The sequence below is a fragment of the Bombus huntii genome, chromosome 5 (genome assembly GCF_024542735.1).
Source record: "Bombus huntii isolate Logan2020A chromosome 5, iyBomHunt1.1, whole genome shotgun sequence".
NCBI classification, from domain to species: Eukaryota; Metazoa; Arthropoda; class Insecta; order Hymenoptera; family Apidae; genus Bombus; species Bombus huntii.
Window position 1 is genome coordinate 10,120,286 of NC_066242.1, and position 22,640 is coordinate 10,142,925.

Below are 22,640 nucleotides of genomic sequence, written 5' to 3' on the forward strand. Positions count from 1 at the left end.
AAGATTTAAGAAAAGCAGAAACGGGATCCCGAGTCTTCCAGTTCATGGTCGCTTCCACAATTTCCAATTCTTATTCAGTTCCCGAAATTGTCAGTTGTTTTAAAAAGAAATCGTTCTACCCTTCCAGACTTCAACTCCTTCATCAATTAAAAGTCTAGAATTAAGGATTTTAATTAACGGGAAGAGAACCTTGGCCATTTATCTGGCTAAAGTGGCTAAAAAATTGTCGCCTGGCTCGCTCAAACGAGAAACCACAAACGCTTCGCAATTGTCACCGCTGTTCATAGTCTTAGTGTTTAAGCTCGAGTCTGGAAAGGACGAGGAGGATTGAGAACGATCCGGCCCAGGAAAGGGTGAGGAGAAGGGCGCAGAGAAAGGGTTAGGCTAACCCTCTTGCTTACGCACCTGCAGACCGTACAATTCGAAACGTCCCCTGCACTTCCGTGTGCAATTAGTCACGGAATGGGTTGAACAGTCATGGCGCCTCGAGGGAGCTGGGGAGGGGTGGACTTGGATCAGAGAAATTGCGTATCGGGTAAAGAGACAGAGTGGCACGAAGAATAGACAACTGAATAATTCGAATAAGGGGTCAGAAATGGTAATTAAGGGGCAAAAGGATAGACAAAACGACCGATGGACGCTTTGACGGCTTGAAAACTGAAACGCTCGTCACATCGATTCCACCTGGACAGAAATAGATAAGGAAACCGACCAGTATCGATTTCCGAATTGGAGGATAGATTAGTCTATACTATTGCATGTCGATTCCGAGATGCACTGTTCAACGCTGTTCGTTTATTTAATTGAAGTGCATCGTGCTTAATGAGTACGTCAAGGAGAATGACGTGTAATTGACTGGTCTGCGACAAGGAAAAGAAAAAGGATATTGAAACTTCAAGTTTTCAGGATTGAAATATTTGTCCTTAAAGGATTTTAAATGCAGTTTTGAACATTCTTATGGTACGGACATTTACAAAATATATCTGGCTCAAAAAGTATATAAAATGTCCGTACAAGATACTCTTGATAATATATAGTGGGTGAAAAATATGAATTTGTAAAAAATCTGCAGTATAGTGATAAATGTATCGCGTGCTACGTTCTATTTATTCTGTAGTCATTTCTATTTATCTCGCCGGTACCTCGGCGATATCACTTGGTATATTGATAAGCATCATTAAGTTATCAATAATTTTTCAGTAATCGTTAGTGTCATCTCTATATGATTGACGATGGCGATCGATCCGTTCGACGTATCACAAAATAATTATTATTAGTAATTTATTAACAATTCTCTTTCATCGAACGTTTTCGTGACTCGTTCCATTATAAATTAGAATTCTCCAGAATGCTCTAGGTCGTCAATAATTCCTGATTGATATCAGTATGTTATAGAAATGGGAATAATTAATTGAATAACGAATGATATTCGACTGAATTGTAATTGGATGTATTGTGCTTTACGTGTAAGTTTATGCGAATAATATGTATGTCAAATATATCGTCGAAATAGGACAAGACCGTTTTTGAATGATGTTATTCTCGTTATATTTGCGTGTGTGACAGGGAAGTCGATGACCGAAAACACGTAGAATAACACAGTGCGACATCCATAAACGTATTACTGTAGAACGTCAATCAATTATAACACATGAACAGTAAAGCACACGATCAATGCTTAACTGGATTCACTTTTGGCTCTGGTACCGAAAGCAAAATATTTTTCGACTCATATTTCATTATAATTAATATATTACAATTAATAATTGTTTGCTAAAATAATCAAATGTTCATTAATGAAAAATGTTCACTGCTCTTATGACTTAAAGTATTCGTAAAAGTCCCAGAAACAGGTGATTGATGTTTGATGTAATCAACCTATCGAAGAATAAAGTTGCGTTAACGCGGGATCTCTAATTTCCAAATACTCAAACTTTCAAGGTTTTTAATTTTCAGATTTTGAGATTTATAATTTTCAATCGAATATTAATATTTTCAAATTCGTTATAGAACAATAATGCAGCGTTTACGTATAATACGTGCATCATTTCGCTGACTGGTCTTCAATGGATTAATCCATTCGCTGTTATTGACCTATACGTTGTGCATGCAGCATATGCACTAAACAGAGTTACCATATTCTCAACAATATCTGCTGACACAGTTGTTGTGTCTTTTAATGTACGTGTTTTAGCAGAAAGATTTTGAACGACAAGGAAAACAGTAAGCATCGAAGTTGGAGCAAACATTATTTAAACTAATGTTTAATTAATGCTATCTTTGACAAAAGTAGAATTTTATAGAAGTAAAGAAAGATACGCTTCTTTTAAAGAAAAATACAGTTTCAGTAGTGGAATATGTTAATCGCAAATATTTACATGATTATCGATAAATAAAGAAATAAACATGCATATCCATGTAAATACATTAGAAAATTAATTTGTAAGCGTAAGATATTATAGTAGTCTCTACAAACATCAATCTTGAACTACTAACGATGAGTACTATAGATACTACTTTCATTAAAGTTGATTTAATTAAATTAATTTAATTAGTAAACTCTAAATTCATAAATACAATGTTCTACTGGTACATAGTTCAAACTTTATTCGTTTCGTCGATTGTTTTATTCTGTTTCTATACGTTTCGCAGAATTATAATTGAGTCAAGTTTTATTTCTACTGACCGCGTTAAACTGTATCGAAGTACGACTTTAATTATTATCCTCCCTTGGCAAAATTGAATTATGCTTCCTCACACATAGTAGTTTGTATTAAATCGGGACCATGTGCTGAATTTTATTAAAATAAAATTGTAACATGGAAAAATAAACAAAACAAAATTGTAAACTGATAAAATAAACATCTATATTCATATATTCCATAGAAATAAAATTTTCATTCATTTTATTGCAATTCAATCTATATTCTGCTTTCATTGACTCTATCAATTTTTGTTAATCTAAATCTCCATTGTTTTATAAGGTAGTGTATAAGGGACTATATGTTCAATTTATATATGAAACTAATCGAAATGGATGAGTTAGGGTATGATAAAGCCAAGCTCGAACTATATATAATCAAATTATCTTCTGATCCGTTAAATATGATTATGAAAAATTTTTGAATAATCTACGTTTCAAAACAGTATACTTAACTCACTTTTAGTTGTGTGACAAATCTTATAGCGTACATATCACTATTTTACGTTTAATTTGTAAAACATCCATTCATACTAGAAATTAACTTCATCATTCAGTTTAAGATGAGTCAAAACACATGACTCACACGAGCTAGAATTCGTCGCAAGACATCTCGCGTCCAAGCACAAACGCCAAAGAAACGAGCAGGGGGCGCGATCTCATCTAGCTGGCGTAGCTGTCAAAACCCAGGCGTTGCTACTCTATCCTCGCAATAAAGATCTCATGCAATCAGAGAGGCGAACGAGTCGTGTGTCTTTCCCAGCTTTATTCGGCAGAAGAAGGTCCAGGGAAAGTGTGCTTCCCGGTGCGAGAAAAGTGGCAATATACGCGGAACGAGGCGAGGACGATTGCAGGATAACAATGCCTGCAGCGAGAAAGCAGGCATAAATGGACCTAAGGTGCGAAAGAAGGAAACATGGTCCAGTCGGTGCAGATGGGTCAAATAGGAGTAGCAGACCAGTTGAATGGCGGATAGTGTAAAAGGAGACCCGGACGTTTCTTTGAGTTGTATCTAAGGCTATGTAATACCAATCGCATATAATATTTCAACGTTTCGCTTTAAACAAAGTAACAAATCGGTAAATTACTGCATGGTTGACGTAAATAACCAGGTGTTGGGTTAAGAAAAATGAGAATTTTTAAAATCAACCAATCATTGCATTTAATGAGAATAGGCATTTTCAAAATCAACCTTCTGCTGCATTTAATAAAAGCTTCTGAACAGCAGAGTAACAAATACAGCATAAACTTATTAACAACCTAACATTTGTAAGAGGTATCACTCATTATAAGTTCCTAGTTCTAATATTAAATACAGTCTCCGCAAACCCAAGAAGTAGTATATCTGTCACGTTCATTCCATTTACTCCTTAAATACGTACCTTCGTGTGAATTCGATTGTGCGATCGTGCCACCAACTTCTCGCCGCCACGTGACCTTCGGCTTGGGGGTACCAGTCGCGGCGCATCGTAATGTCACATTGCTGCCCTCTCGTACCTCCATGTCGGTGCTGGTGGAGTCGTCCAGGATATCCGGTGGTACTGAAACAATGAGCACATTGCAACGATACTATCCCGCCTCCCTCGTGTACACCTCGTATACACAGGGCACGCTCGAACGCGACGCCATTCGATTGGATAGATGGCTATCTGGCCCCGATCTACCGATGTCTCGTTGTGTATTCGCAAATATTCCGCAACGCCATCGACGAATCGACCACCGCCCTGGTGTTCCGTATACGACAATCCGATCGTAAAACCGGGAATCGCTCGGCTGATCGTGAATACGCTTGAACGGGCCTGCGTTACGTCGTGACGTGACCGGTTCACCGATCCGCCTCCCTATTGTGTGGTGACGCGTTTAAGGTGCTTTCGATCACCTGGAATCCTGTGCGAAATTCGGGTTCTGTGGATTGGTAGTTGGAATTACACGCAGTACAGTGGCTCAGAAAAATACTTGAGTATATATTATAGGAACCTTTTATGTATAGTAACTATAAAAAGTATTTTCATACCATTGTGTTATTCGCATACTAATAAATCGGTTTCAAGATCGGTATTAAATTTCGTATGATTTAGTAGGACTTTCGTATGACTAAATTTGAACTGAGAGAACTATCGTGATTATAAATGCACATTTTTAGATTTGTTTCAAACTTTGGCAATATAATTATAGTAGCCAAATCTCCTTACAGTGTTAATGAATTTTCAAAATATTTTGTATAACACACATAATATATTTGTGATAGATCTCTACAAGCTTTTGGATTCTTTCGTGAGCAACTGTACATATACCCACGTAGGATATTGTTTAGGAGCTTCTCTTTCATATAATTTAGGTTTGGTATGTTATTGGATGAAACTTTGATGCTGGATGTTTTGTTTGGGTGAATGCGAGCTATGTATTGATGTATGGAGTATTGTAAGGACATGTTGGAATGGGTTTGAGTGAATTTTACTGGTGTATTTTTTTCTTTTTTTAGAGTGCATAGAGTGCATGTAGACATTTGTGTCGGGTAGTTGTATTTTTAAATATTATTTATACATATATAATCGTAATGAAATTGTGAGAAATGATTTATAATCGTTTGTAAATTTTAAATTATGTGTAATTTTACTGATGGCATTTCAAGATGCCTAGAAAATATGAAACTAAGATTTAAAAAATGTACAATATTCACTGACAAAGCGAAAATTTAATCAACACAAATTTACTTTTTTTTTATCGAACACAAATTAAACTGCAAGTTTGTATTTGGAGTTAATTTAAATATTTTTCTTGATAATACATTACACGCAGAAATAAAGGAATTGTTTAAAGAAACCTATTTAGGGAAATTTAAAAAAACGTTTACATTGTTTCTCATGAATCAATATAATACACATTAATTTTCTTGTATTTTCTTCTTGTTGATGCAACTGATATAATAACACACCATTTTTTTTTTATGGAATTTATCAAATATTCGTATAAGAAAATATAAACTTTTTACATTAAAAGCATATAACATACTTTAATTAAATGTTTGTTATTTTTTTCCGTTCATACTATAATATAAATGCTCAAACTTTCTGTTGGAAATTGTCTTTAAGACCCTGTATAATTTCAAATTATAATTTCTTTTTCTAATTAAAAATTTCTGTAATAAGTAATTAAATTTTAGCGAAAAGATAAAATACTTTCAAACATATCATATATTCTTTTCCTTAAATCACATTATAAATTTATCTGTTATCTGTTGTAGATAGTTAATACTGCAATAATTTAAATTGATATATATTTTCACTATGTGAGATAATATTTTACACATTTTAGTGAATGTGATATTAATTCACATGTATTTTATACTCCATATTAAAGACTTTCGAAATATATATTGAAACGTTCACTAAATGAAACGTATTATTCATGAAATAAGCTGTCAATTAAAAAAGTTGAAAGCAATTTCATAATACGCATAATACATAATATAATGCGGAATTGTATGCGGGTAAATTGCTTGAAAATTTCTAAGGGAAAGAATTAAATGGCTATTATTGCAGCTCTGGTGGCTCGATTTCCTTTTTCCCTTGACGTAAGTGAGACGAAGGGGCCGCGACGGGCTTTTGTTTCATGCCATTGATTCGCGATAATTGGCCACGCTCCGGTACTTTAATCGTCATTTCAATCGCAGAAGGGAAAGTGTTTTGTTTCGCACGCGCTGGAAATTAAATGGCATATCGTGGTGTACGATGATAACCACGCTCTTCAATTTACTGAAGGTTATAATTTCAATTTAAACGGAAAAGGCGAGGTGACGTTATCGATTAAAACGATACCTGCAGTTTCACTTTTTAATTCTGACAACTAGGACTCATACATTTATACGATACATTCACTCTTAATCTCGCTCACTGAAACTTTTAAATACGCCAACTTTATTATCTCTAAAAATGTATTTAATATTTTGTAAGAATTGTTTTGTAAAAATAAATTGTAAAAAACATTAAATTTTATTTACGCACTTCAAAATCAAGTAAACAAACTATATAATACTAAAATTGTCGAACGAGTTACAATAGCTGCGAGACGTTTGTGTAAAATGAAACTTTAATCGAATCAATAGATTCAAGATAAGCAATCAAATAATGTAATTGTATAAAGTAATATAAAACAATCAAATAATATACTTCATCGATCAACTTTCCGTTTATAAAACAACTAGGTATTATACTTCATGAAATATGTTTTATGCATAAAAATATAGAAAAGATTGTAAAAACTATTGGTTCATAAGAGGTAACAAAAACTGTTTCAAAATAGCATTGATCAATGCTTTCATTCGATTTTTCGATTTTTAGTTTCACGGAATTCAAAGGAACACATTATATCTTTATAGAAAATTGATTGCTTGTATAGCGTTTGAAAGAATTAAAGGAAGCACAAATATATTTTTCAAAATGTGCTGCACTTCTGAAATGTTGAAACGTTTGGAACCATCGGAAACCCTTATAAAATCATGCAACCTTCAAACTTAAAGAATTTTTAAATTCAAAGCTTGAAGTTCCAAATTTGAAACACAAATTTAAAATTTGAAATTCAAAAATGAAGAATTCAAATTCAAAATTTAACAACCTTCAGTAGCATAGTGAAGTAGAATATCAATGTAGAAATTTTTAAATGCTTTAAATAAAGGAGGTAAAGAAGAAAATGTCATTTATGATTAAACGCGTTCTAGAAACCAATTATTTTTAGGAATCAATGAGAATATTTGCTTAATATAATTATATTATTCTTAATTACGTATTCGAATATTTGCACTTTTCCATATTTTTACATAATAAAGACTAATGTAATTTGAAGAGCCACTGGTTATTATTAGAACGAAAGATAATAGAGAACGTTGTTATAGAGAAAACTAGGTTATATCACTGAAAGTTGAAAATTTCGATTTTAAAATTTCTACTTCTCCTAGTCTCCACAAGAGGGTAGACGTGTCATATCCAAAGAGCTTTTCAAGAACAAGGTGAAAATTAGTTTTTAACGATCTTTAGAAGCCGGTATACTTGACAAACGATTCCATGAAGAAAACTTTCCCACAGACAGATGCTATTGCAGCTAGTTCTTTAGAAAAAGTGCACAAAGTCTGCAATGGAAGAAACGCTATATCTAAAGCTAATGGTCTGTTAAATAGTTGAAAATTTCCCAGAAAAAGCTAAACAGCTTTTGAACTTTATAAACAAAAATCAGAGTATCTCTTATTAAATAATATTCCCATTTATTCCAAATTCTTTGCTTGTAATATATGCTCCGATAATATTTTTATCAGATATTTACCATATTCTTTTTGTTCAAGTATGTATTCCAAATTTTTTATAATAATATTTCGTTATTAAAGCGAGTTTCAAGAATATTAAGCTCATCAAGTATCAATTAAATTCATTAAGTGTTCTCAATGGTAAGGGATAATTCAAGATTATCGCAGCTTTTCTTCCAAGAATATTCTATCCAGTGAGAAATATTCATGAGCTTTTGTTAACTATAATATATATATATATACATATAGGATAGGGTATATATGAAGATCGCCATCGAGGCCTAGCTTTCTCCAGGAAACTCTCAATCCTGTCTTACCTACGAGTTCAGGAAGACGTGTTCAGGAGGTAAAGTAGTTGGAAAACGAACTTTTCACAAGGAGAGGTTTTCGAACGTAACGTAAACTTTCCAAACAAGTCTCTCGCCCTTGCGTAACTTGTTACCCTGATTAGCGTGATAGGCTGTCTTATATGCAGAAGAAAATGAACAGAATTGTCAACACATTGAATATTGAGCATCCAGGAAATCAAATAAACAAGGAAAGGAATGAAAGCTGTGTTGCTGAAAGAAATTTTGAAATTACTTATCTGGTTCTATCAATATTGAATTTTGTGATAAAACTTTTGTTATTCGTTTGAAGCTAACGCTTTGCTAACTCGAAAGCGATGAGTTCTAGTAATATAAATTCTAATTTTACAAGTGAATTTTACAAGTTACAAGCTAGCTTATATGGTAATATAAAAACAACGCAGAACAATAATTTTTCAACCAAATTATAGCTCTGTAAAATGCGGGCAACTGATTAGATAGTTTGAAGTAGTAATATCATGATTATAAAATGATAAATATTCTTTTTACGACAGAAATCTATAATCTAAAACTTCTCACGATAATTCGGAAACGATGCACTAGTATTACTAATTAGTATGTTATTGTATGATAATTTATATATAATATATTTCTATAGGACAATTTATTGTAAGCGTGTCTCGGCGAATAATGTTGCTCCAACAGGAAGGTGTTGGTCCAAATCGCTATTATTCCGGACTTAATAAATATTACCGCCACATATAACCTTTTTACTCGACAAGTTTACATCTGTTCCAAAAATACACCACATAATTTCCATTTATCCTATCTCCTTGAAACCACATGTATCATAGAAATGCATAACCATCGTCGTATAGCTACATAAATCAATAAACTTTCTGGACACAATTCACGAGCGACTATCGTCCGGATAATGCAACACCGTATAATAAAAGTAAAACGAGTATATGGATGAGAAATTTTCGCGAAAAATCAAGTAAATGTGAGGCTATCAAACAAAAAAGCAATTGGATCGGGCCATAGAGAAAAATATCAAGCTACGCGTGGCGCAATTCATTTCGCGCTCTGGCTACGTTGTGTTTCAAACGCGGCGACAAAAAACCGTCGTATCCGCAGATAGTATATTTATTGATACGGCGAAACAATCGCGTCGAATTTATTATTTCATACGTGTTTCGCCTGACACAACGTGCCCGTAGTTCTTCATTCGCATAGATTTTTCTCCCAACGTCCCTTTTCCAGCCGCACGTTGCGCGAACCATGCGTTCCATTCGTAAGAAGAACGAGTTATTTTAAAGTTGTTTATAAACTCCCCTTGTATAGCGCACCGTACGAATTTTAATCCTGCTGCTAGAAACTACAGTGGCTCACCAAAGTATAAAGAAAACCTGTAGACGCCTTTTATGGATATACCATATGTGTTGAATAAAATATTTAGAAATTTTAATAGTATTGTAATGAGGCACGGCTGTCGAAATTATGTTGCTAAAGTTTGAAACAAATCTGGAAATGTATTTAGAAACTACAGGGTGCTTAGCACAAGCATATATTTCGTAGAGATCATAAAAATATTTAAACAGTAAATCATACGTTATATTATATTGATGTAATCACTTAAGTATAATTACTTCAAAATAAAATAGTTCTAATCAAGATTAAACCAGCTCGGGCTATAAAAGATCACATGAATGATAAATAATATTTATCGTCGTCTAATCTTCTCCTGTTTAAACTTTATTTCGATATAGAATAATTCTAATTAATATTTGCACAATTTTCAACAATATGTTATAAGTAGGCGTTATGTATAAAATAAAGCAAACTATTAAAAAAGTAAACGAATAATCAATAATACTTGCCACTTTTCAACCTTCTGCTATATTAAACTCCGTTATGACAGAGCAGATAGGACGAACTCAAACTATACGCTAACAGCGTCAAGATGAAGCAAACACAGGCCTTCAATCTCAGCCTTGTAATTTCACAATTTAATCGGGAAATTCTCGTTCAGACTAAACGTCGTACCAATCGAACACGAAAGTGAGAACAGGCAATTTCACAGTGTGCAGCGGTCAAGTAGGTAGTAACGCGGCCGCGATAAAGGAAGGAATTTAACGAGGGTTATTCGCGATAAGCTTAAGAGCTTTGCGCTCAGGGGTTCCGAGTCGCCGTGCCCTGGAAATTATAGTATACGCGAGCACGCTTAAGGGCTGCAGCTTCAGTTTGTCCGCTGACTAATGGAATTTCGGGAATTCCATTTGAAAGTTAATCGCGTGTTTGTGTCGGGGACATCGTCACGGAGTGCATTTAATTACTCGCAGAAACGGTCTGCTAACTTATTTACGCGCGTCCAGCGAACTGCTCCAGGCGACCAACAACACTCCTAGTTTCATGGAAATATAATCTTACCGCGTTTACGAATTCATCAGCATCTCTAGTACATCCACCTGTCCCGAATCCTCGATCTATGCTATGGTCGCAGTGGAGGCGTATCTCGACGAACTGTCTTTCTGACAAATGAAGTGTCCGGAGATGTAAATATGTACATTCCTAAGCGTGTACAAACGTTATTGTAAGATGAGCCTCTCAGAACTTTCCATTTATAGTTAATATCTTAATTTTGTTGTATAAATACACGATTAATTTTGAACTCTCAAAAAACGATTTATCTATCGTCAGAAAATTCTAAGACGTACACTTGTAAAACAGCGTTTGTAACATTGTCACTTTCATACTTTTCAATCTATAGAGTTGATCAATGTAACTTCTGAATTAAGCTAGGTTTACATTAGTCTAACCGCCGGAGAAAGCGATTACATTCCAGTAATTTGACTAGAAATCGATCGATGTCTACATTATTCCAGCTTTTTTTGAACCATTAGAAGTGGTAAACTGTAATGGCAATGGATTCACGCAAAATCGGATGTACACTATACTACGCTTCAGTCAGCGCTGAGTATTGAGCCGTCTCGACGCTTCCAGTAACGTTGGAATATTGTGTTCTCGATGGTGGGGGTAAACACTGGATTTGAAAAGTAGATTTTCGATCCCCTCGTGTGACTGGATTACTTGCTACCATGACGGCATTGTATTGGAATAAAAACACTGTTTACATTATTCCAGTTATAATCCAATGATGGATTGGAGTGCTACTGGACCAATGTAAAACCAACTTTCCATATCATATGTAAATGATACTCAAATATGTGGGAGATACTTATAGGATCGACCCTAGACATCAAAATCGAACGCAATGGTAGTTTTGATATGAGATTCATCGACAATACATCGATTTAAAAGCTTGATCTTTATAAAAGACAGAAAATGTGATTCATCTGTGTTTTTCACCTGTGGCCTTCGTGTTTGATTGCTTCGAGGTATTCATCAGAATACTGGTTCGTCAGGACACGCATCTATTGTGACCACAGCCCCGTGCAATCAAAAACACACTGTAGACCAGGATGGTCCTTCTGTTTCACCGAATAAATGACAAAAATTTCTAGTCTATCGATCATCGACGAGCCAAATGGTCGAGCAGAGAAGAAGGATACGATCAATCCGGCTGTGACCTCCAGCTATTCTGACGCCTCGCGTAACGATGGCCGGACTCGATCGTCGAAAACGATAAAGAAGAAATTTAACGAGGGGTTAGGTGTAGGTTAAGCCATACGCTTCTGGCGCACGTTCTGCCGTGCTCAGCGACTGGTAAATGGGCTTCTTGCAGAGCGAACAGGCCGGCCAGTTATTAAGGCGAGGAGCACCAGTCGCCAGGAAGGTGTTTAATAGCCCACCAAGTGTACAATCGGCCATGAAGGTTTTGGTGCGCGGTGTGCACTTTACATACATTTGCATCCCACCGCGGCAAATTCGACATCAATCTACAAAGGCAACGCGACTCTGTGCTCCAAGGTGTCTCTATCTTCACAAACCGGATTCTTTCAGCCCCTGACGTCATCCTTGATTACACTATTTTGGATTCGCGATTGCATGCTAAACGCTTCCTTTCGGTTCTTCGTCTTTCTTTGATGTTTTCGTAGAGTTTCATTTTTATGATCTCAGAGGAATATTTGCAAGGGGTGTTGAATAGTAGGAGATAGGTTAGAGGCCTCGAATGGTGGGCAAAGAGTTGTGTGTGCAGGATTTGTAATCGGGAGGATTTATAGCCGGGGGTTCATTTGCAATCTCGTTAAGATCGTGGCCAGTGTTAACTGGTCCTTGTATACGAGGCGTTGAAAGGAAAGAGTGCGAGATTTTCAAATTTTTATGATACTCAGCGAGAAATGTAATATATCTGTGCTCAAGCTATTAAACTTAAAGTCGAGCCTTTTGAAATCAAAATTAATTTTGTGTCTGTAGGTTGTTTGAAAGATGAATTAATTGAAATATTAAGATAAAAAAGTGAATATGAATTAAAATAATGTTCTTCCGATAGTTACCAAGATACGAACTATAGAAAAACAAGACTGAATTAAATCACCATACATTTTATTCCTTATATAAGATTCAAAGTTTGGAACTCATTGTTAGTCGAAATCAAGAGACACTATTGAAACTCCCCTGCGGCAAGTCTAACTGTTGCAGTAGAACACAAAATACATATGATTTCCATTTAAATCGTCCTAAGATCTCGTTACAATTGTATAATTCCGCAATACATAACAAAATTATAAAGCATCATAATTTATTTAATGAAGAGTGATTCTGAAAACTTGAGTGTGATGTGTAGATTAAAATCCATAGTACCGTGTAGAAATTTGATTGATGGCAAGAATATATATATACATATTTAAAGCTGTAATATAATAGAGACGTGGAATAGTATTCGACAGTCGTTCTAGACAAGCTGAATCACTTTTCTGCTACCTGCGATCAAATGTCTAAATCAATATTGTTAGATTATGAACACTGGCCAAAGAGATTTCTTTATTCGAGTCAAAAATAAAATATAACATAATATTATGCATCATACAAAATTACCACTTTGGAAAATGTTATTCCTCGAATCAAAAATAGCTTTTCGAATGAAATATTCATGCCGTCTAAAAGTAGCTTCTCTCAAAATCCCCTGCGTACAAAACGAATTCAAAACGAAAACATCTTAAGAACTACGATGCCCTCGTTACGAAACGTTTCACGCAGAGAATTCAATCGTGCATTCTTGAACAAATCACAAATTCTACACGTAGCCTGGTCTAATGTAAATATTAATTTCAATTATTTAGTAAATAACCTATGTACTTACTATAAGGATATACATATAAGCCATTCACAGGCTAAAGTGTCTAACTTCGTTTTTTAAATTTCTCACATTTTAATGCCAAAACACATGATTGGGGTTTATCTTACATAATTATATCAATTTCCTTTACTTCTTCTTTTGTGAAGTTAACCAATTTGGTAAATGAGTGGTTCATATGATAAATGAAATTTAAGTGTGTAACACTAATATTTAAATCACTTTATTAAATTCAACTTTAATTCAACTTCATTGGCACCTACTTCAGCTACATATTCATATATTATTGTCCCCAATTGTAAGTAACAAATTTACAAATGTGTCCATCTCAATTAACAACGAAGACACTTATGCCCTATTTTCAAGACTGCATCAAGTGATCCTACTCTATATTACAAATCAGTTAGAGCTTCTACTATCTATCTTTCTAACCACAAGCAGCACACGATAAAGCCAAGGAAATAATCAGGGATTAAATATCGGTAAGTCGATAGTGGGAATCACGAAACCCTGGCGACACCACGGTGGATTCTAAGGAGACCCATAGTTGAGCGAACTTTGACAAGTTGGCGGTAACAGGAGCGATGGTACCAAGTGCCAAGAAAGTTCGGTGGTAGGTTCGGTTGATGCATGGGCGCGGAAGAAGGATACCAACGCCAGCCAAAGGACATGTTCCGCAGGACAAGCGTAAGTTACGTAGACACGGAAAACGCTGAATCCACCAGTACTTAGCCGAGTTTCCACGAGGAGGAACCTAAGGTGCCGGAAGGCGGCGGAGTTTCGGGAATACGCGCAATACAAATTCACCGGCAATCTCAGACGCACGATTCGCTTGCAAATATTTGCTGTAATGGCACACCCATCCAGCCAGAAATTCCCTTTTGCTTGGAGGAACAACAATAACAACAAGCCTGAATGTGTCCGACATTTGGAAACCTAACTAGGAACAGTAAATGCTGTACATTCCTTACTCATTATGGAGTGACCAGTACTACACGCTGCGAACTCGTTAGCCCACTTCTCGGATAATTGTAATGTGTGGGATTTGAAATTCTTCGCGGGATTTTGGTAATGAAAGATTTGCTAATTTTGTAGTAATCTCAGAAGGACCTGTGTTAATAACGGTATGTATACGAATCAATATATATATAAAAATAGATATTAATTTTAGCGAAGTTATTGAATACCTCATAAATTGTTCCAACTGGAAGATATCGCAGGGACGAGATAATAATAACCATTATTTGACATACTAAACTATATTATCCTTTCTCATTTTTCATTTCCCTAGGCAGCCATTTTATTTTTATTTCTGACAACGTCGATTGTAGATTTGTAACCCGATTACTCGTACTTCAATGATATTTCTGAAATTGATCATCTCGACTATTCTAGTAACCATTATAGAAGTGAGAATTTATATATGCGAATGGCGAATGTATATGCAAGACTAGAAAGGGAGGCTGATTTGAAAAATATAGAGATAGACTGGGATACATGATAACTGATGGAAATTCGATTGCACGTAATAAGACTGTATGAATGTGTGAAATCTATAAAAATTCAATATGATTGAGTAGCGATGGAGTCTAGTAGGAATTGTAAAAGTAGTTCAGAAGTTAGGAGAGTCATATTACGTGAGAATAATTGTTAATTTGCATTATCGTTGTTATTATATTATATACTTGACATTTATTATGTATTATTTTACTTTATATTGTTTGATAAAAATATACTCGAAATTCAACCTTCCTACATTAGCAATGGATGTTTTTTTTCAGTTTATAGCATGGGTAGTAGTCTAAAACTGGACCACCGAAGTTTTTAATTACCATTAATTGATAAATGGCCGTACAGTATATCTGTCAGCCAAATAACCGTGTAGAACGTAAATAATACTATGAATGACGCTCCTGAAAACTCATAAACTTTTCTAGAGTGAATAGTACATTTTCCAATTTGCAAAAACAAAGTTTAAATTCGTCGCATCTAGATATAAAAAGGAAAGAAAGAGAAGATAGAACATAAATGTATTAAACGATTGCTAAAACGAAACAATATTGGAATATTTTTAAAAATTAGAAATGTTAAAAAATAAAAAATGTTTAATTTCGTATTGTCGAACTTCAAACGCAATTCCTTCACAAAATTTATTGGTATTAAAAAATTGTCAAACTGTCAATACACGTTGGGGAATAAGTTATGTTTTGTTTGATGTATAGCCGCGATCTCAGAAACTGTCTGAAAGACCTGTGATAGATTTTTACGATCCCATAGCAGATTTCAGATTGCCACTACTAATTTCACGCGAAGGTAAAATGTAGATGTCTAAAAGTTTGGAGCTTTGAAAAAGTTGATCGCTCGATTTCCTGACATTTCACTAGGAAACTTTGTGTAGAACATTCCCGCTGCATTTTCCTCTATAACCTGCTATGCGTTCAAAGCTAATGGCAATTAAATAATTTCAGCTACTGTAGAACTAATGAAGGACTAATATTCGCGAAATAGAGTGAATTAATTAAATTAAATTTAAATTGATAAACTTAACTTCATTATTGATATATTGTAGAAGTCAATATAAAGTCAATATAAAAGACACATTCCAGGAGAAATTATCTTCGCAGAAACATAGATTTCAAGAATTGTGATTATTTAGTAGTCAGTTATCCATTATACCAATAAGATTCAATATTTAGTAGTACATCTTTAATAACAATTGAACGTTTAACATAACTATACATATCGTATACTGGTTTCAATAAATATCTTGCAACATTCATAGTGTATTTCCAGATTAGTTTCAGATTCTAGCACTATAATCATGCATATCGTGTCTTACTATACTGCTAATAAAATTTCATAAAGTTTCGTAACATACAACACATAATATAGATATAGGTACAGGAAAATTTTCCGTGATAAATATTCAAACATTTCTTTGTGAGACAATACATATTATTATGATCTACGATTGTTATTAGACAAAAAGATAGTATTAATAGCTGATTACCGACTACTTCGAGGAATCCAGTGTTGCTGGACATGGGGTCGGTGTTAACTTGGCACATATACCATCCTCTGTCCGTTTCTTTGGTGTCCCGAATATGAAGACACCATCTACGATGACCGCTATGTGTGACAGCGATACGGTGATTCTTCGTGATAACGTGAGTAGCGATCGTGAGGATCGTTTGTGTGTCCACTCGCAGCCACGCTACCTATACGACAAAAGAATAAATTATTTTCATGCGTTCGTCACAATTGTATCAAGAAATATCAAACGATATTAGTGTATCCTCTATCATAAACAGAAGCGAGCTCTCTGAAAGGTAATTTAACTTGAAACGTGTTCCGCTATGAAACTTCGGCAAAACTAAACTTGTTATTCATCGACGACGTTGTAATCTAATTTTGCGCAAGTTAACTTCGAAGAATACTAGTCGATGTGACGTGGTATTGTGCTAGGTGTTGAAGAAAGGTGAATATATAGAAGAAAGGTATCATTATTAAGTTTCATATCATTTGATAATACTTTCGTATGACACAAACATTTTGTACGATGAAAGTAAAGTGTTGAATTCGATAAGAAAAAAAGAAACGCCTCGTTGGAAAGTAAGAGTATGCGCCAATACCTTTTCTAGCTACATATGCGAAGCATAAATAATCCTGGTATTACCTAGGCATTTTTTTCAATTTTTAGTATTAAAATAAAATCTATATATTGCTTTCGCGTATAAATTAAATTTATAAATTGGGAAAGACACGTTTATTGTTTAAAAACGGCCACCAATACAGCGAACGAACGAACGTGCTCTATAAATATATCAACAAACGGTGCTCAATTCAAACACGCGGGGACAAATCGGGACGATGTGCTCCGTCGCTCGAAAGCAATTCAGCTAGCGATTTCGCTTTGCGCCGGGGGCTGAACGGGAAGAAAAGGAAAGAAGGAACCAAGGAGAGGGGGTAAAAATTACGCGTGCCAACGAGAAACACTCAAAGCGTTCCCAGAAAACCTGCGATTGTCGAGCAAATCAAAAGAAATAACAATTTGCCTGACCCAGATGTCGCTTGTCACAGCGCCTCCAACATGGCCTGTACTGGGAGTATACGACGTGTATACGACGTGTATGCATTACAAAAATGCGGGCTGACGTTCTCCTCTCTACTGCTGTTGTTTTATTCAATCCCCGCCACTTTCGCTTATATCCAGCTCGTGTATTACTTTAGGTACAAGTTTTCGCAAGCGGCACGCATTGTCTCGCCGCCGTGTCGTGGCCAAGACATTCCGTTAAAAGTATACCATATATCTCTATATGTACTTTTCCGTAACAGAGCGAGAAAGAGTAAAACAGAAAAAGAGAAAGAGAAATTTCACCAGAACAAACCTCACACGGACTACATTTGCAAACGCGCCTGTTGTACAGGTATTTTCCTTGCTCTTCTGTTCTTTCTCTTCTTTTCGTTATTCCTTCTGGAACATTTCCTTCAACCACCACCACTACCACAACCACCACCCTTCGTCTCTCATAACGTCCTCCCGCAAACTCTGTTCCATCCTTTTTGCCTCGCGTTGTCGCGCAGTCTCTCAGTGACTCATTGTCCAAGTGTTGCGACAATGTGCTCGATGTTACCAACTGTGCTCGTTACATAAAAAGGAAAAACTTCTGCGCCAAACTCGTAATACACTCGACGCCGTTTTAAAGCATATACTCTTGTACCACGTCCTCTTCCACCCCCGTTGTCGAGCCCACTGTTTCCCGGTTGATTTCTTCCCCCGGACTACGCAGCACATCCACTTCATTCACTGCATCCGTTCGAGCCGTGGGCGATGTAAGTAAGTTTCGTGTGTACGTGAACGTACGAACTATGGTTGGTGCATGTATGTACACACACGCACACAATTTATCTGCCTTTATCTCGAAACGCGGCAGGACGCAACGTTGCAGCCTGTGCAGACGCAAGAAAGGAACGTTTGGGAAGGTTTCGCGAGGTTCTTTAATAGAACAAGGGAAAGAGGCGCGAGGCAGATCGGCACTCGTCGAGAAAGACGGTTCCAAAGACAGCGGAGGGCGACGAGGGTGAGGCTGGCAAACTCAAAGAAAAGGAAGAAAAGGACAAAGCCGAGGGAACTTGCAAATCGTCCGCGCCAGCCTTCAATGTTAGCTCAACGTAGTTTGCCGAGACTATTGTTTAGCGGATGAAAAATTATATAGCTCGCAGATACGCCCGGGTTTGTGCTACAAAACGTCGGTTTAATGATTGTTTTAACGATAATGTTACGGCCACCGTGTATTTAGAGGTAATGAGGTTCTGGAGCTTTTAGGAAAGTTGTGAAGTACAGGGAAGAAAATTCAGAGATAAAATGCATTTCGTTTCTAACTGAACTTGGTGTTTGACGAACATTTTTCTTACTTCTGCGTGGGAATTGGGTCATTTTCATGAACCTTCATTTCTTATTAATATGTCATGCGTGTATGTATATCCACAATCTAATAATAGTTTTTACCCTTGATGCCTTCATTTCAATCCTTCTGAACACCAGAACAAAAATATATCAATATATATACACTAACTTACATCGCTCGACTAATTATATATTAAGCTTTTATAAAAAAAGAAGATTAACTACTCGTTGACGCTTATTTCGTTCAATACATTCCAATACAACCACACCTCCTTTCGCCTTTTTCTTTTCCAGTTGCTCTTCGTCCCGGTTAGATACTGATGATGTAGTTCTTTAATTTAGCGGGATACCTCGAGCCTTCCGTTCGACTCCATCAGCGTGAAAAATGACTGGGGAAAATTCCCCATGGAAGAATAGCCCGCGGTAACCTCGCAATGATCGCTCATCCTCTCCTCTTCGATTTCTCCTACCATCTTTCCTCGCTCGCGTGCGTCGTAACCAGGTTTCCCGATAATCAACGAAAGAATGAACGTTGGCCGCGAAATTCGAGGGGTCCTAAATGATCGAAAACCTGTCGATGTATCGATCGGAGTTTCTCTGTCACTGTCGTGCTCGATATACATGTTTGAAAAAGGGAAAACAAGGATTAGAATTTTTATAATTTCGTTCGATTCAAATGAAGATGAATGATATATAGACTTTTGTTCTTATTTGTGGTCCAAGGATTCACCAAATTAGGGCAAAGTTAATTTGAATTGAATTGAATTTAGTAGTTAGTAAAATTAGGGAATGTAAGTAGTATATGATATATAATAGTCAAGATAGTTGAATTAGTAGACTTCGATTGAATTAGTTGAGTGTGGTATAATTTATTTATGAAATATTCAATTGAACAACACTAGATAATATTATTATTTAAATCCTTAATTTAGATTTAACACTTTAAAGATATTGTAGTAGCACTTCTGTTAGTATGTATTTGTCCTAATCAATTTATAATATCTCTTTTACATATATCCTACTTAAATATTTAAAAGAATTAAATTTTCCATAGTCTACAATTTCAATTTATTGTTTTTTCACATTTAGCAGATGTAGATAAATTCATTGCTGCAACACAAAAAATGCTGCGTATCGTAATAAAATAATACCAACGACAAGTAATTCCATCAAAAAATAATAGCAATTTATTTCACATCTGTTTTTATGAAATTTAATTGAATACATATAATAATGAAACATATGAATTAAATGGTTAAATAAAACATAAGCTACAATTTTCCATTTTGTAAAAATATTTTCAATTGCAAAAGCAAGGAACAGGTTCATTTAATTGCCGTATAAATGCAAGAAAAATAAATAAACAAAGCGACAGCCGCGTCCTTTGTATTTTAAAATAATTAGTTCCGACGGTTTGATCTATTCAAATATTACAAGATTACTTTTGCGAGAGGAAATTCAGAGAAATTCAGAGAAGTATTCCAAATTAGTGAGAATGGGATTGCCGAAAACGTTTTCGATTTTGTGTCCTCGGTGGCGGCGATGCAATCGTTATTATTTATTTTATGCAATGATAAAGTGAAATGAGTGGTTAAAAGTATTAACGCTGCGTTATCGATGAAATATAATGTCGCGTTGTGCTTAATATGGCGCGGCCTGCATTAAATTGTGATTCTGATTACGTTAGGAATACCATTGATTGAAAGTACGATTAAATTTTAAAATGTATATTCGATGAACATATCCATGTCACGGTAAGCATTTTTTTACTGCTCCAGTGGAAAATTAAATGTTCTATAAATGCTACTCTGTATAAAATATAGCGTTATAAATTTATTCGATGTATAGAAAATTGATTATCTAAAGTATTATGATAAATTTATTGTTTGGTGAACGGAAATATTTATCAAATCAGAAAAACAAATTATCTATGTATTATTGGATATTATTTTATACAGTCGTATAGGATAATAAAATTTAACATAAAATATTTAACATAAAGTCTTAAACATAAAATAACTATAAGAAACTTAATAGAATGCGAAACGAAATTTTAATATCACTCATGAACTGTATGTATTTAACAACACATTATGATATTGGTTTGCGAATGGCCGTATATGTTCTTCATTAATTCATTCTCGTATCCTTTCATTTTACGCGGATACGAACATACTTTCACCATTATCACTCGTATTACAATTTACGTTGCAAGGAAATCACACATTAATTAACCAAATTACAATTACTTTAAATCCATTGATCGCCTCTCGAAAATTTTAAATAATATCTTTCATACCAACTCTCGAACTCATCGTAAAGTGATACACTTCCACGAGCAACGCCGATTACAAAGACAAGCTGCAAAACAACTCGCAATCATTTCGACAAATTAGAAATAGTGCACTAATTATCGGTTATTTAATCACTTTTAGCATATAGCATACAAATAACATACATGATCAGTTTCAATAGAAATCAAACAACAAACAATTATAAGCAACCTTTCATACGAATTTCTGATAATACATGTTTGGATCATCGATCACGTATAATTGAATTAATGGTAATCAAAACAGTCTGATGAATCTAAAGTATGAAAAAATAGACAAAGAATGAGAAAGAAGTAGAGCTGAAGTTAATGTGTCTAAAATTATAAATAATCAAGAAAAATAGTGACGAAAGTATCAGGTCTCTCACGATCAATGTTTCATTGTATTCTACGATCACTCACGCTCAACAATACCCTCAAGTCTACAGTATCGAAATAGCCAAAACCGATTTTGCGGCTGGTTTCTTCTCACAATTCCCTTTTCAAAAGGAAATTGGTAAACTCGACGTTCGATAGATGTTATACTTCTACGATTTCGAATAAACGGGGAGAAACAGGTCGAACATCAAAGGCTTGTCACTGTAGGTATACCGATCACGTGAAAGAATCATCGAAGCCAAGGTATAGGCAACAACGAAATAAGCGTATTGGGTTATTCAAATTTCCTTGCGGCGTGCCATGCCGCCGGAAAATATTGAATATTCTGGCGTGTAAATATTGGAAATTCTGAAGCGTCGGGAAACACAGAGCTTTAGGCATAGGACGTTGTACACCCAACTGGTATATACTTGTAATTGTGTAAACACAGTCGTTTATGAGCGACACATTTCCACGCGCTGCCATTCACGCTGTTTTTTCAACGGTTCTATTTTCGCCAGTTTAGTGAAACGGTAACGAGATTGACGGCCCTGTGGCGAAATTGAATACGCGTGATAGAAAATTTTTAGAGGTACATTATATATATTATAGAAAACTTTTCAAAATTTCATTCGTATTGTAACGAGACACGAGTGTAATTTTATTGGCGAAATCTGAAACGAATCTGAATGTGTACAATAGCTCACAAAAGTACTGGAACGCCTACTACAGAAAGATTTCACGAATACATTATATCTGTTATATGGAACTTTCCGAAATTTCATTAGCACTGTAATGAGGCAGAGCTATCATGATTTTATTGTGTAAAATTTAAAACAAGTCTGAAAATATACTGCATACAGCGTTACTGTATGAAACATTCCATAGACAGTGTCGATGTTGTTTCTCCTGAATGCTTCGTGAACTATAGTAATATTTCATTCTCGGCGAGTCGTGTATAAAAGCACCCCATTCGTGAATG

The 22,640-nt window shown here is 35.2% G+C and overlaps 1 protein-coding gene across 2 annotated transcripts in view; it reads right to left on the reverse strand.

Annotated features, from left to right (window-relative positions):
- LOC126866079 (lachesin-like) overlaps positions 1-22,640 on the reverse strand; it is a 156,939-nt gene that overhangs the window by 26,155 nt on the left and 108,144 nt on the right. For both annotated transcript variants that reach the window (XM_050619181.1, XM_050619180.1), the window contains exons 3-4: positions 16,573-16,780; positions 4,084-4,242 (exon numbers count right to left, since the gene is read on the reverse strand). In XM_050619181.1, the coding sequence (XP_050475138.1) occupies positions 4,084-4,242; positions 16,573-16,780 (367 nt within the window). The remainder of the gene's footprint in view (positions 1-4,083; positions 4,243-16,572; positions 16,781-22,640) is intronic.